Below are 16062 nucleotides of genomic sequence, written 5' to 3' on the forward strand. Positions count from 1 at the left end.
GCGCGATTGCATGTATATACAGTACAAAAAAATTGAGAGTTTCCTGAAAGAGGCTACATTTGGATAGCATTTGTTATAAACTAATGTATCTGTATCAATACAAAAGGCTTTGTACAGACAGGGTACATACCTGACATTATAAGATGCTGAATGTTCTTAATCACTTAGCTTAATTTTAAATTGCATTGCCCCTTCATATACTGTACTATCTCTGCTGAAAGGCCTATGCAAGAGACCAAGAAAAAAAAATCTAGTCCCTTTAGCTTCCTCCTAGAAACAACCCCTTCTCCCTGAAAAAAAAACCCTGTGTCAAAAGACTGTTTAGAGACTTAAACATTAAAAAAAAAAAAAAAAAAAAGAGTGAATTTTCCCTTCTTTTTTAAAGAAAAAAATCCATGTCTTTTCAGGTTTAGTTTCTTTTCTAGCGTTAGGAACAAGACAAGGATGATTTGCTGCTTCTTTAATGGTTTTGTAGGTTTGCCTGAATTCTGCTTCCAGCAGAGGAGCATTGATGGGGGTAAGAGGGAATGTTACCGCCTTTCTCTTCAGCTGGCTGGTTGACTTACAGCTGGCAGCAAGTACATTCATTCAATGGCTCCCAATCAATTATATCTTGTAGTAGTCATTCTTCTGAGTACCAAGACATATGAAAATAGATGAGTCCGTTCCCACTCCAAGTAGATGCTAGGGTAGTGTGGAAGAAAAAGCTGGTGCTATATTTGGAGCATTCCTAATTGCACTGTTCTATTTCCAGCTGCCGAAATCTGCGCTAGAATTTTAATTAAGGGCTAAATTCGTGCAGCAGATCCTAACAACAGGAAACAGTTATGTTATTTAAATAGGCTTTGAAATGATCAGATTTTATCTCCCAGAGCAGCGCTCGGATGAATATTAAAGCCGCTTTTGTTCTTCTGGAAAGGGCTGCAGTTGCTCAGCAAGCTGAAGGAGGTCACGCGCTCCGCTTTGCCACACCACTGACACCGGGCCAGCTGTCCAGAGGACAGGCCGGGCGGGACAAAAAGTCGTTTCCTTACACACACCGCGCCCACTGGCAGTAAAACCAGTGGGGACAGCTCCACGGACTCCTCCGCAAGACCTCTGCCCCGCTCCTCTCGGCGTGGGAGACGGCAGCTCTGCCTCAGGCCGCCGGGGACCCTTCCCGCCGGCCCCCGCTCCCAGCCCTCCTACGGGTCTCGGCGCCTCTCAGCACCACAGCGCCCCCTAGCGGCCGCGGCGCTCTTCCGCAGCTTTCGGCCCCGCTGCGGCGGCCGCAGAGCTGAAGGGCGCATGCGCAAAAGCCGCTCCGCACCACCCCCTCGCTCCCCTCCCAGTAGGTCGATAGGCGCGTGCGCAAGAAGGCGCCGCCGCATTCCCCCCCTTCCTTCCCTTGGCGCATGCGCACGGCGCGGCTTTGGAAAGCGCCAGAAGGGGCGGGCGAAGAATGCGTTGCTGATGGCACGCCTGGCGCTGGGGGCGGGGCCGGGGTCAGCTGACCGAGGAACCTCGCGCTGAGTGACGGTTGGCAGAGGCCGTTGGAGCAGTAACGGTAGCGACGGCGGCGGTCGCCTGCCGGGGCGGAAGGAGGGGTCTCGGCCCGAGGGAGGGCGCTATGGCGACCACCGTCACCACTCAGCGGGGTCCGGTGAGTGCTGCTGGGTGAGGATGAACCGCAGGGACCTCTGAGGGCTGTCTCCTGTTAATTCTTGCGACTGCAGCGTGTTGGGCTGCTGAGGCCCAGCTTGGACCCTTCTGGGCTTCAGCTTCTGTCCCTCTTCCGCTCGGCCCGGTTCCTGCCAGTGGGCCTCGGCAGGAGAGTGACTCACCCTTCTTGTCTCCCTCCCTTCCCCCGCTCGCGACCTGTGGCAGCGAGGAGAGAAAAAAGCTTCAGATTGCCGTGATAGGAGGGGAGGGCGCCGGGGAAGGGAAGTCTGCCTCTTCTCCTGGTTCTCCGCCTTGGGAAGAGGCTTTGGGAAAGGGGAGGGGAAAGTCCCTCCTATCTGCGTGTAGGGCTTGAGGCTGTTCTGGCTGTTCTTTGTTTAAGGGCCTTCCAAAGGAGCGAACGGCTTAAACTAAACCCAAGCTAACCCTCTTTCTCTTTAAAGCAGAGTAGAGCTTTGGGTTTGCATGGATGGGCTGGGCACATTCAGGTAGCTGTCTAGGAAATTGCTACCTGAAAGCTGGGACGTGAAACGTGCTGAAAGACGCATTCAACGGTAGTATGTAGGCGTGTGTGTTTGCAAGGGAGGAACTGAACAGTCTTACAAGCAATTTAACAGTCTTCTCGGAGTTAGTGTTTGGAATGTGTTATAGTTTAGTTTTACCCTGAAATAAACTTGCCCCACACCGGGATGTTCTGCTGTGCGCTGTATAACTCCAGTATAACATCAGCTCTCAATTGATATGTTGTTCCTGTCTCTCCTGTCTGGAAGGATCCGGTGGTAGTTGACAATATGATGTTGCTCTCCAGGTGAAGTAGGATTTTCTTAAACAATCAGTTTAAACTGCTATATTTTACTTGCTAGAAACAGCTGCTTTTTGTGTGTGTGTCTATGCAGCCTTGATGAAAGATCAGAGGAGTGACTTATTAAACTGCTAATCTGGAAAAACTGCATCATGGTCTGCTGTTATCTCATGACAGTAATATTATATGATTATCAATTTAATTCCTTAAAATGCCTTACGTGTCTGGTCATCCAGAATAGATTCCTTTTACAATAGATTATGATGATGGTTCTGTTGTTGGAATGAAAGTTTTAAGTGGAGAATTAAGGTAAGAAGAGTGAATTAATCTCTTGATGGTATCATGAAAATACAACTGCTGTTTTGGTTGAATCTGTGGTGAATTAGGTAGCTGCTGTCCCCGAAGGCTTGATCTTTGAGAGCTGATGCCGTGATCACACCCAAATAGAATTCTGTCAATATGTAAAAGATTTTGCTCGAAATAATGTAAATACCTGAAAAACAGTAAGAGGTTGTTTGAAAGTAACTTCACTTTTAGTTATCCTTTAGTTTATGTTTGGAGAAGGTTGGAGAGATTGAGGGAGTAGGTGTGTGAGTAGGGATAGAAGGAAACAGTAACAAAGTAAGTGGTTTGGCTAAAGCTGAGGGGTAGGCTTGATTGCAGTCCTAATTTGTGGAAAGATGAAATTATGCAGATATTTTATCTCTGAAATGGGGGAGCATTTCTGAGAGAAATTTTAGTTGCCTGTGATACCAAACACCTTGTTGGTACTGAATAGAGTACTTTCAATACCTGCTTTTTTTAGCGTGGTGAAATCCTCTTCTTGGGTCAATATGAGATTTTAGAGAGAACTGGCTTGGACGTGGTTATAATCTTGCAGATGTCTGAATCTCGTAACTTCCCTAGTCTTTCTTAAATGTTTTGAAGGAACTGCCTCTTGGTCCTTAGAATGTTATTCTTCTAGATGTGTTATTTTAGAATTATCCAGGTACTCCTATATAATCTCTTGGCAATGTTTTGTTACTTAAAATTTATTTAAGCCTGACAAATGGAAAGATTTATTATGATTTATCTTGTACAACTTTGGCTTGTTTTGAGTTTTTGATTTTTTTTCTTATATGTTCCTAATGTTGTGTATGCTTTTCTTCCTTGTCTTAACAACTTCAGAGACTTGACTGTTTTCAAGTGAATTAATAAATTATGGGATATTAAGCTACCGTTCACAGGTGTGAATGCTGATATGATAGATGCCTGCCTTTCTTAGCTCTCTCTAGAGTGGCACATAGATTTGTACTTGATTCTATATATACAACTGCATTACAAATGAATAGCCACTGAATGGTGCTAAAGGATTGGGAAACACTTTCTCTTTAGTGCTGCAGAGAACAGTTCTGTCTCTTTCCATTTGAACAGGGAAGAAAATATTCAAGGTTGTTTCATGCAGGTAAGAAAATAAAGTATACTGATATACTGTTGTTGCCAGTCTTGTTCTTATACCTGTGCTTTCTAGTTTGTGATGATGCTTATTTGGTGACTAATTAAAACCTTCTGATTGCTGTTTAGTTTTTCAGATTAAGCAGAACTGGAATTCATCTTATCTGTTACTGGTAAATACTCTGCTAGAATATAGATTTCTCTGACTGTTTTCAGGATGTTATGGAATTATTGTATTTTCATGTTTTGTGATCTTTTGAGAATTAAACAGCTTTTGAAACCTAAACTATAACTGAATATGGAAGGGCTGCTAAATGACACCTTTTCTAAGTGAGAGGTGTTAATGAACAGTTTGATCAGGCTTCAGGTTAAGTCTGAGAGACCAGAACATTGTATTTATGATTCCTTAGCTAGCCAAGCACACCCAAATCTCCATGATTTTTCACCATGCTGGCAAATATGTCAGGTCCTTCAAAATTAGATTGAGTACCAAGCTAGGACTATTTAGATTTCTGCTCCTAATTTCCCTGGTAATCACCACTTTGATGACTGGAAATCTTCTAATGTTTAAACTATATTTATGGTTATTTCTCTTTTCTTGTACTAATACGTCCTTTAACTATGTAAGTCTTGTTGTCTCTGATTTTACTTGAAATTTTGGTTTGTGACTCTTCAAAACTTTAATATCTTTTTCCAAACAAAGGTGCCAAAGAAACGATTTGTGTTTGCATTGTCCAGTATCAATACATGTTGAGATATTACATGAGCAATTTTGAATACAACATCTGATCATCAAAATAATTGTGTCGATAATTCTGGGTGTAATTGAGTATGTAGTAGATATTTTATTTCTTATTAGAGTGTGGATATATGTAGTATTAAAATCCTGATCTGTGAAGTTGGAAATCTCTTAAAGGCACATTCTTGCAAGCAGTTTGGATTTCAGAAGTTGTTTAAGAAGTTGAGGGAGTAAGATGACTTTGAGTCTTTCTAAGCAAAATGTGAAATTTTTAAGTGCTGTGATCTGATCTCTGGAGCATGTTCCTCTGACAGAAAGTGTTGAGGGCAGCATTGGTAATGCTTTGAAGTTCTTGCTCTCTAACAGATGAGAGAAGTCCCTTAAGGCACTAAGTGGCTTATGTTCTGTTGCATCCAATGGCATTTTCTTTTAACCAAGACTTGGAGGAAACAAAGATCTGTACTGTTATGTCTAGTGGTAGTGTAGAAAAAGTCAGAAGCCTGTTCCTGGAATTGATGGCAATTATTCTCCTTAATGCTAATCCCAATGTGAATTTGTGGGTTTCCTTATTTTGACCTGTTTCTATGACTTTTCCTGATGTTATTTCTCTGTTACGTTGAGTGCAGACCAAATCAGCATAGCTCAGATATGCTGTAAATGCTTCTTAAATTTGAGATGCCTATGGACACTCATTCTGTCTTTAATTTTTAGCTCATGTTTGAATACGATAGTTCCTGCCATACTTAACAAGAATTCAAATTACTGTTTTAGTGAAGAAGACAATATTTTCTGATTGTAATAATAGTACATATTGATTTCTTCTTCAGTAAGACCAAACTTTTTTTTCTTTATTAACAGTTATGCTTTTGCACTGTGGAATGTATTTTGCAAATATTTAAATGTTAATGTCTCGGGCAAATTTAGACGTGCTAGGAAAATCCAGAGGAAGTAGCTTGTGGCAAAATACTTAGTCAAGACAATATATAGGTGGTATACTTGGGAGAAAGGGAAAATAACATTAGGGTGTTGACTATAGAATCATAAAGCCTTACAGGTATATGTATGGAAGTGAGTGGGAAATTTCTGTCAACAGAAAAAATCGTGAGAACAGGAGAAGAAATGTCTTGAACCTTGTAGTCCATGACAGTTTGGTTTTTTTTTTTGTTTTTTTTTTTTTAATTTTGGTGACATTTAAAAAAACAAACAAACAAAACCAAACAGCAAAAATCTGTAAATGTAATAAAGTTAATTGCCATTATATTCTTTCTTTTGTCAATCTCTAAATTGAAATGCTGAAGTAGAGCCTTTGAGTACAATTCTACAGAACTTGAACTGGGGATTTGTCATGCTATGGTGTGAGTTATATAGAATCATAGAATGGGTCAGGTTAGAAATTGTGTCAGGAGGTCATATAGTCCGATCTTTTGCTAAAAACATGGTCAGTTTTTAATTCAGACCAGGTTGCTCAGGGCTTTGTCCAGCAGGATCTTCAAAACCTCTAAGGTGAGAGTTTTTGCAGTCTTCCTGGGCAGTTTGTTCCTATCGGTGATTGTCTCTGTGGGTGCATTTCTTATTCCACCTTATTTCATGTCAAACCTCTCCTGTTTCAGTTTGACAATTGATGTCTTCTTTCTTCTTGCCTTGCATCTTAGAAGAGAACCTGGCTCTGTTTTCTTAATGCCCTCCTCACAGACAGCAGAAAGCAGCTATGAGGTGCATCCTAAGTTTCTTCTACTTCTAAACAAATCCTCAGCCTGTCCTCACGAGTCTTGTGCTACAGGCCTTTTCATGAGCTATCTTGGTGGATCTTTGCTGGGGTTGCTCAAGTTTATTATTTTTTTTTTTTATGTACTGCTGGGCTGCAAACAAGTTACAGTATTACAGATGTGGTCTAATGAGTGCTGAGTAAAGGGAAACAATAGCGTTCCTCAGTCTAGTAGCTAGGCTTTTGTTGATCCAGTATAGTATGCTGTTAGGCTTCATTGTTGTGAGAGTGCTCTGCTCATTCATGTTTAGCTTGCTTTCCAACAGAACCCACATGTTTTTGGGTTTTGTTTTGGTTTTTTTTTTTTTTTTTCTGTAGAGCTGCAGCCCTGCCAGTTCTTCTCTAGTCTGTACTGATGTCAGGGATTTTTCTGTCCAAAGTACAGGACTTTGCACTTGTTGAATTTAATGAGATTCCTGCCAGTGAATTCTTAAGGCTCTCTGGTTGTTGGTCCCATCCTCAAGTATACCAGTCCTTCCCTGCCAAATTTGGTGTTGTCCTCAGAACAGATGAGGGTACATTCTGTCTTCATCTCTGGTCACTGATAAGGAAAAATATTAGACGCATAAATTAGTCTCAGTACAGACTTCTGAGAAACTTTGCTTTTAACCAACCTTCAGTGTCATTAACCACTGAACTTGAACTTCTGAGCTCAATGATCCAAACAGTTTTTCATCCATACAGTGATCCACTTATTTGAGTTGTAATGACCCAGCTTTGATACCTACCGCTCTCTCCTAATTCACGGATTCTAATAATTTTATTGTAGGAGGCAGTTGGGCTCATTAGGCTTTTTTTTTTTTTTTTAAAAAACAAAACAAAACCAAAAACCTTTGTTAAAGGCTAGATTTTCCTAGTCTTGGGTTTTTCATTTGTGTGTCTAGAAATGGCTTTCAGAAGAACTTGCTTTGTGAATTTCTTAGCAACTGAAGTGAAGCTGGCCTGCCTGTTCCTCGGGTCATCATCCTTCTTGCCCGTTTGAAAACTGGGTATGACATTATATCTTTCTCCAGTTATAGGGGACTTCCTCTAATCTCCATGACCTTGCAAAGATTATAGAGAGTAGCCTTGAAAAAAATATCATCTTGCTCTTTCAGGGCCTCTGGATGCATCCTATCTGGTCCAATCTTTAGTGTGCAAAACACAGAATAATAGTTCAAAATTCTTTCTCATTCTCTCATTCTTTCTTAAAAACAGTAAAACTGTTTAAAGGAGAATGGTTAGAACCCTTGAGTAGCTAGATGTTTAAAGCTCTTTAACATGAAAATTCTCTGAAACGTAGTGGAAACCTTAGTAACGATTCCCTGAAGGTGTCATGTCTCTGCGTATGGTAAGTCAGGGCATTTGTGGTTGTCCTTGGCTCTGCAGTTCCTTTCCTTCCATTATATAGGAACCAGTACTCACATGATCAATTAGTGAGGTAAGGATCCCGATGGCTTCTCCTTCTCTTCCCCTTACCTCCAACCCTTGTTTCATTTTCTTCTGATCAGCCAGCCCTCTGCACTAGCATACTTTAATGTTGCACAAGAAACACGAGTAAGAAGAAACAAGAGGGTGAAACTGAGACAGCCCAGTCCTAAATTAGCTCGAATAGCTGTTGAACATCACACCGCCTTCATATTGAATTAGTTGAGATGCAGTTCTTATACCTGTAGCTTTTTACTTTGAAGATCCTCAAAACTAGCTCTTAGGTGGTTTTAGCAGGTAGGAAGGACAATATTATTCTGTTTCTAGATAATTCTTATTTTTATAGGCAATGCTGTCAAAGTTTATTAAGAAGTAATTACAAGGCAGGCTTGTTCTTACGAATGCCTGCTCAACATGTATCTTCCAAATTGTAGTTCTATCGGAGCACTATCATATTGCTGTCTTGCTGAAAAAGCAAGTTTGAGTAAAATTCTGATGTTAAATGGAATTATTTTGTTTTGTTCTACAGTTAATGGCAGAGCGGGGTTGAGTTTCACATTCTTCCTTAAATGTTGTTATGGTAGAGGGAAGTGTATTTGTTGTAAAGTGGGTGTTGAGTAGGATCAGTGGTACAAACTTGTCACTTATGTTACCTTTGCTTTAAAAACAAAAACTGGTTCAGCTCCGGTTATGTAAGTCTGTATTTTTGATTCAAGTTTGGAGGTAGCAATTATATGCATGCTTTTGAATGCTTTGAGGAAGACAGAAATTAGCCTGTTTTCTTTAGAGATAAAAAAATTGCAGGCTTGTCGTGGTTTTGTTAGTGAGGGGGGGGCCTAAGGTGGTAGCTTCTGTAGGAAACTGCTAGAAGTCGCTCCCCTTTGTTCAGGGGACTTGGCCAGGCCTAGGGTGGACCCGCTGCTGGCCAAGGCCGAGCCGATTGGTAGCAGAATGTCTCGTGATAACGCCTCTGCGATAACGTATTTAAGAATGGGAAAACAGAAAAAAAAGAGAGAGAAGAGAAGATGTGAAGAAGCTGAGCAGGGGCAGAGGCGCAGAGGGGGAGGCGCAGGCCTCATGGGCCTTGCAGGCCTCACCCTCTGGCCTCTCGCCAGGCAGCCGACTGGGCCCGACTTGGTCCAGCCCAGCTGCAAGAAGTGGAGAGGAGATGAGAAGTGAGTAAGATGTAAAAAAGATCCTGAGAGACATCTACCAGCCTGTTGTGAGGAACGGCTGCAGACACCAAGGTCAGTGAAGAAGGAGGGGGAGGAGTAATGCGGCTCCTGGCCAAGATTCCCCTGCAGCCTGTGGTGACGACCATGGTGGAGCAGGTTGTCCCCCTGCAGCCCATGGAGGTCCACGGAGGAGCAGAGATCCACTTGGAGCCCGTGAAGGACCCCGTACCGGGGGAGGTGGATGCCTGAAGGCAGCTGTGGCCCGTGGAGGGCCCGCTGGGACAGCTGTTCTGGAGAGACTGCACCCGTGGAAGAGATGACGCACGCCGGAGCAGTTCCACGAAGGACTGTGGCCCGTGGGAGGGACCCCACAATGGAGCAGGGGAGGAATGTGAGGAGTTCTTCCCCCGACCACGAAGCAGCGGCGTAAAACAACGTGTGATGGACTGACCGCAACCCCCATTCCCTCTTCCCCCCTGTGCCGCTCGGGGGGGGAAGGTAGTAGAGATAATGTTAAGCTCGGGAAGAGGGAGGGGTGGGGGGAGGTTATCTTGTTCTCTGTCTCATTATCCTGCTGTTTGTAGTAATAAATGAATAGTTTTCCCCAAGTTGAGTCTGTTTTGCCCGTGACGGTAACTTTAAGAATTTCTCCCCGTCCTTATCTCAAACCTTGAGCCGTTTTTCCTTATATTTTCTCTCCCTGTTCTCTCGGAGTGTGGGGGGAGTGAGAGAGAGACTGCGTAGTCTGGTCCGATCGGGGCTGAACTACGACAAGGCTACTGATTTGTCTCCATCAATATGGAATGAGCTGAGCATAAGAACTTTCTGAGTAGTGTATTTTCCTCAGTAAGCATCTCTCCTGGATATTTTACTGAATGTATCACCAGGACTTGTGTACCGGATCTCAGTCAGAGCTGAACATTTAAGATGGGAGCATTTGCATCTCCTGTTCCCTGCCCTTCCTTTTGGAAGTTACACTGCCTGTTTTCAGTTTCTGTGTACGTCTGCTCTGCAGTTCCAGGATAAGAAAGTAGCTTTGTGCAAGATAACTGAATGACATAAAATCAGCTTAGATGTTATAAGAAAAATTTGGTCTGCCTTACAGATTGTTTGTCCCTTTTGGACCTCAGTGCAGAAACTAGTCTGTTTTATTTTGGAGCAGTATTTGAGTGGTTTAAATGAAATTAAAGTGAAAGGTACTATTAGACTTCTCACTTGTGAATGAATTAAGCTTTCTGATGTCCATGTTAAGATGACTGAGACAAAATATGCTATCCTGTTTTCTGAGAAATTGGCAGAGGGAGCTTGCACATATGGGAATGTAATTTCAGGGCTGCAGCCATTGCTTCTAACTGTGGGAGACTTTTATGTTTTCTATTCTTAGAGATGCTAATAATACCAGATTTGAAACTTTCTGAAGGTCAAGGGTTGGAGGGGACCTGCTGTGTTGTAAATGCCATTGCCTTGATAATTCTGATGCTATTTCAAATCTTTCCTAAATGGATTATATTTTATTTCAAAATAAGCTCCTTTTTTTATAACATGTATTCTAATGAGAAGGCTGTTACAAGACCCTGTCTACTTTCCATCTTGACTTAAATAAGCTTTCTTTTAATATTAGCATTATCTTTTAGCTTAGTCTTCTCCCTTGCTGCCCCCGATTTCCCACCCCCACTTTTTAAAACTTAAGCTGCTTAAGTTCTTAATTGTAAAATTTTAAGATACTTGTAAGCAAAACTGATGCCCTCTTTTTTCCTCCCTCCCAATAGCCTAGCAGCAGGCATTCAGTACTTCCTCCTTAGCTTTTCTGATAAACTTCCTTTCTGGCATGTAACACCTAGTGTTGCCAGGATCCTGAGGCTCTCAGACAGAAATTGCAGCTCCTGCCAAATCACATTTGGTATGACTATTGCTAGCTCTAAGATGCAATCTTGGCATACAAGTGCTGTCTAGTCTTCAAAAGCTATGTCCTAGAGGCCTGTTAACTTCTTAAAGTATGTTCTGTAGGCATGCATCTGCCAGATGCACAATTGGGTAATCTTGCCTGGGATAGCAGGATTGCACTGTCTTTTGTCTTGATGCAGTGGACAGTTCTGTGTTAAATATGCAAGCAACTGTAGACAACAGAAATAAGTACAGCTTAATTATGAATTTTCTATGCCACTTTACTTGCCTTTTAAAATCTATTATTATAGTATGCTTGTTCTTTTAATGTGATGATCTCTTTAAATGTGTTATTGTTAATGTTTGCTTAGCATTTAAAACCTAGAAAGAACCTGAGTTGTTGAATTGACGGTAATAGAATTGACAAGTAATAGGTAGAAACTTTCCCTTCTTTTACCATAAAGCTAACAGAAAATACATGATGACTGCTGATCTGTGCTGGCACGTGTGGCAGAGTTCCTCTAAGATTTTCCTACTTTGACTTTTTCATCATGGTTCTTTCTTGTAATAGATCAGATTTTGAATTCCTCCATTGTTGTTTTGAATATAGTGGGATTTTGTCCCCGAATTGTCCCCACGGTTAGTTGTAGGCTGGCCGTGCTTAATGTTAGAAAAGTATTAGGACATCTGTTACATTGAAGAATTCTTAGTTGTGTTGAAGGATTTGGTTTCGAGGAGACGTTGTCTTTATGATCTGTCTTGAAGGTGTCTGAGAAAGTGACCCTTTCAAATGAAAGCAGTCTGCTGTGCCTTGTCACAGGAATGAATGTATGCAACGTGAGCAATGAGTAAGTGAAAGAGCAGGTATCGTGTGTGATTGGAATGGAATGTAATACATGGTAGCTCTGACTTTTGTATGGACTACTTAAATGTTTAGTTGCAGAGCAGCCTTGAGTCTGTATGTCCTACTTTTTTTTTCAGAGGTTTATGTTGAAAATTAATTTTTTTGAAAGTGAGTATGAGAACATTCTCTGTGATTTGACAGTTTTGTCACTTAATTAGTTCTTTTTTCATACTATTAAAACTAGACTAAATTCTGCTGAGTGTTTTTTGTTAAGTTTTTCTTTGATTTATATTCTTCTGTCTTTTTCATTCTGAAAGTCAAAACTTAAGTTTGAAATTTTTTTTTTTCTTTTTTTAAGGTATATGTTGGTGAGCTTCCTCAAGATTTTCTTCGCATTACCCCAACCCAGCAGCAACAGCAAATCCAGCTGGATGCCCAGGCAGCTCAGCAGCTACAGTATGGAGGACCGATGGGTACAGTAGGCAGACTCAGCATTACAGTAGTACAGGTATAAATTGTACCATCTTTGTACAATTAAGTAATTGTAATTAATACAAATAATATTTTTGATTCGTGTTCAGAAAAAGATTTTCTGTTGGAATTTGGGTTACTAAATTACTTGTGTATAGGGAATGAGTAATTTTAAAAGTCTTTCTGGCTTCATGTTTCTGTATATGGACATGCCTTCCAGTTTCATGTTTCATAGCTGCATCGTGCATGGTCAGTAACTTCCTGTAAACCTTGCTGTTGTAGTGCATAGTCAAATAAACTTTTTGTTTGTTTGTTTTGTTTTTTTTTTTTAACAGTGAACAGTTTTCTCTGAAAACTTCTATTAAGGAGGCTTCCTGTGGAAACACTTAATATTGGAAGACGTTAGCAATTTTGAGAATATTGTAGGGAACTGCAGTTGCCTTACGTATTTTTCCTGAAGTGACTGCTCTGTTCCATCCTCATTTCCTTTAAGGCACTTGCTGTCTTTCCTAGTGCTTTCTGCAGGTTTTCTTATTAATCACAAGTGCATAGTCCTAGCTCTTTTATTTTCTGCTTCCTCTTTTTCCTTTTTATATATATGTTTTATCTCTTGGCAGTACTGTATTACTCCATTATGCATAAGATTTCAGGTTTTAAAACTTGTCTGTCTTAACGCAATTCTGTTTATTTACTTTAGCATACCAGATGTCCTCCATATTAACACACCTAGTCTATTTACAAGTGCTGTTTTCAAGTCATTCTCTAAAAACATGCCAAAGAGATACTTAGCCTCAAATTTAGCACCAAGCATGGAATAGTACGTGTATGGTTATGGCTTCCATGGTGAGGTCCTTATTGGAGAATAAACCTATATAGAGCCTCTCAGGAAAAGAGGCACTGATGCTTCCTTTCCATGGCTTTTGCTGATCAGTTTGCTTGTTCACAGACAGTATTCTTCCTTTGAAAACTGGAGGTAATGCTTTTTCAAAGTTTGTTACTTCTAAGGTCTAGACACTTTAACTCATTCTTTGCATTCAGTTGCAGCCCTCTTTCTAGTTTGGAGGAGTTTCCCCGACTGTGTTCAGAAAATGTAAGATTGGAAGCTGCTTCTGCAACTCTGAACAGCAGAAAAATGTTACCACTTGTATAGCATAGTTGTTGAAGCTTTAGTAAAATTTTTTCCAGAGCTCCGAACAGATCTTTTTCAGGTTAAACCTCAGGCCTATGAGGAAACAAAACATTTATCAAACAACACACCATGTCTCTCAACTCTTTGTTTCTAACAGCTTCTATGCTACTCGGTAGGTTGTTCATCTGTGACTATTTGCTTGGACATCTGAAAGTCCTTTTTGTCACAGGATGTTGATCCAGTCAGTATAGATGGTAGAAGTTCCTAGAACAGATAAGGGGGGAGACAGTATAGTGTTCAAGAGGAGTTTTGCTTTGCAATTTGAGTGGCTCTGTACAGAAACATCCAGGTTCCTGTTTGGATGGGTGAACTGATGGAGTTGATACTGGTCTTCATCAGGTTCAGTCCTTGTTTATTCTTAAGTACTTGTGCAGACAAGAAAAAAATATTTATCTTGCTTGAAGAGTAAAGCCTAATGGCTGTTCTTGATGCCATGTCTGTAAGTATCCTGTGATTCTACAACAAGTGCTTAGTTGAGGTTAGAGGGCACCACTGGAATTTATTTTGTCCAAACCTCATCCAACCTCTGGCACCCCGAGGCCAGTCCCTTAATCGAGGATTAAGGAGGATGTTACGTACAAGGAAGGCTGGATGGCCGCACTCAGAGACTGGTTGTCAATGGCTCAATGTCCAGGTGGAGACCAGTGACGAGTGGCATTCCTCAGGGGTCCATATTGGGCCCGACCCTGTTCAATATGTTTCTTGGTGACCTGGACAGTGGGATAGAGTGCACCCTCAGCAAGTTTGCAAATGACACCAAACTACGTGGTGCAGTTGACATGCTGGAGGGAAGGGATGTTCTCCAGAGGGACCTTGACAGGCTGGAGAGGTGGGCCAGTGCGAACCTCATGGAGTTCAACAAGGCCAAGTGCAAGATCGTGCACATGTGTCGGGGCAATCCCAGGCACAAATACAGTCTGAGCAGTGAACAGATTGTGAGCAACTGTGAGGAGGAGGACTTGGAAGTGCTGGTGGGTGAGAAGCTCCACATGAGCCAACAATGTGTGCTTGCAGCCCAGAAAGCTAACCACATCCTGGGCTGCACAAGAGGAGCATGGCCAGCAGGTCAAGGGGGGTGATTCTGCCCCTCTAGTCTGCTCTGGTGAGATCCCACCTGGAGTACTGCATCTAACTGGAACCCTCAACATAAGGACGTGAACTAGTTGGAGAGGGTCCAGAGGAGGGCCACGAAGACGACCAGAGGGCTGGAGCACCTCTCCTATGAGGACAGGCTGAGAGAGTTGGGGCTGTTCAGCCTGGAGAAGAGGAGGCTCCAGGGAGACCTGATAGCAGCCTTCTAGTACCTAAAGGGGGCCTACAGGAAAGATGGGGGAAAAACTCTTCAGTAGGGCTTGTAATAAAATGAGAGGAAGTGGCTTTAAAATAGAGGGAAATAGATTCAGACTCGATATAAGGAAAAAATTTTTTACAATGAGGGTGTTGGAACACTGGAAGAGGTTGCCCAGAGAGGTGGTAGATGCCCCATCCCTGGAATCGTTCAAGGCCAGGTTGGACAGGGCTCTGAGCAACCTGATCCAGTTGAAGGTGTCCCTGCTCCTTGCAGGGGGGTTGGACTGGATGACCTTTGAAGGTCCCTTCCAACCCTAACCATTCTATGATTCTAGGGCTGAGAGCGCTAGGGTACAGTCTTGAGGGGGAATCTTAGCAACAAGTAGTCCCTGCCATCAGATATTTAAGAAGACAACAGCTAGGCTTTTTTCAGTGCTGCCTAGAGGAAAGGGAAGAGGTGTAGTGAGCACAAATTTAAATACAGCAAACTCCATTTGAATATATGAAAAACCTTCTCACTCTGAGAGTTGTCAGACATCAGAACAGGTTGCCCAAAGGTGTTGTGGAGCTTCCATCTATGGAGACACTCAGAACTTGCCTGAGCGTTTGACCCTGATTTGAGCAGGGACTTTAGACTAGACAATTTCTACAGATCCCATCCAACCTCAGCCATTGTGTGATTCAGTGGAATCGTTAATTGCCTTAGTGGACCTTTGCTGCACTCATTTGAGTACAACTGTGTCTTCTACTGGGCAGCCCAGAAGTAAAGAGAATAGTACTCCAGATACGATCTTACTGGTGCTGAGCAGATGGGATCATCTTCACCGACCTGCTAGCTGTGCTTTTTCCTAATGCAGCCCAGGGTGCTGTGTGTCGTCTTTGCCGCAAGGGTGCATTGCTTACTTATTGCCAGCTTGATGTCCACCAAGACCCCGATGTCGTTCTCTGCAAAGCTGTTCTTCAGCCACTTGACCCACAGCCTGTAGTGGTAGATGTGGTTATTCCTCGCTCAGTGGCAGAACACTTTCATTTGTTGAACTTCGAGATTCCTGTCTGCATACCTCTCCAGCCTGTCAAGGTCCCTCTGAATGGCAGAACAACCCTGTGGTGTCCCAAGAGATAGTCTTCTGTACCTGCCTGAGAGATTATGCAAGAGTGCTGTGGGAATCTTGGCTGCATGTTGAGGCATGCAGCATTCTGTATAGGAGACTTGCCACGACATGGTTAACCTGTGGAACATGAAAAGCTGGTTAAAGTCTCTTGTATTTAAATATGTGTTGGCAAAGTATATAGAGCAGTCATCCCTTAATTCAGTTACTAATAAACTGGTGGAAGATCAGAAGATCAGAAAATGTTTTGGGGAAGGTAATTTACTGCTTTTTTTTTTTTTTTCTTGCGGATAT

General features: G+C 42.2%; 1 protein-coding gene across 3 annotated transcripts in view; it reads left to right on the plus strand.

Annotated features, from left to right (window-relative positions):
• Positions 1 to 1490: 1490 nt before the first annotated feature.
• Positions 1491 to 16062, plus strand: part of TOLLIP (toll interacting protein) — a 32689-nt gene continuing 18117 nt past the window's right edge. For all 3 annotated transcript variants that reach the window (XM_086748848.1, XM_086748849.1, XM_086748850.1), the window contains exons 1-2: positions 1491 to 1642; positions 12068 to 12217. In XM_086748848.1, coding sequence (XP_086604974.1) covers positions 1610 to 1642; positions 12068 to 12217 — 183 coding nt within the window. In that variant the 5' untranslated portion in view covers positions 1491 to 1609. The remainder of the gene's footprint in view (positions 1643 to 12067; positions 12218 to 16062) is intronic.

Source organism: Chlamydotis macqueenii, chromosome 5 (genome assembly GCF_036417535.1).
Source record: "Chlamydotis macqueenii isolate bChlMac1 chromosome 5, bChlMac1.mat, whole genome shotgun sequence".
NCBI classification, from domain to species: Eukaryota; Metazoa; Chordata; class Aves; order Otidiformes; family Otididae; genus Chlamydotis; species Chlamydotis macqueenii.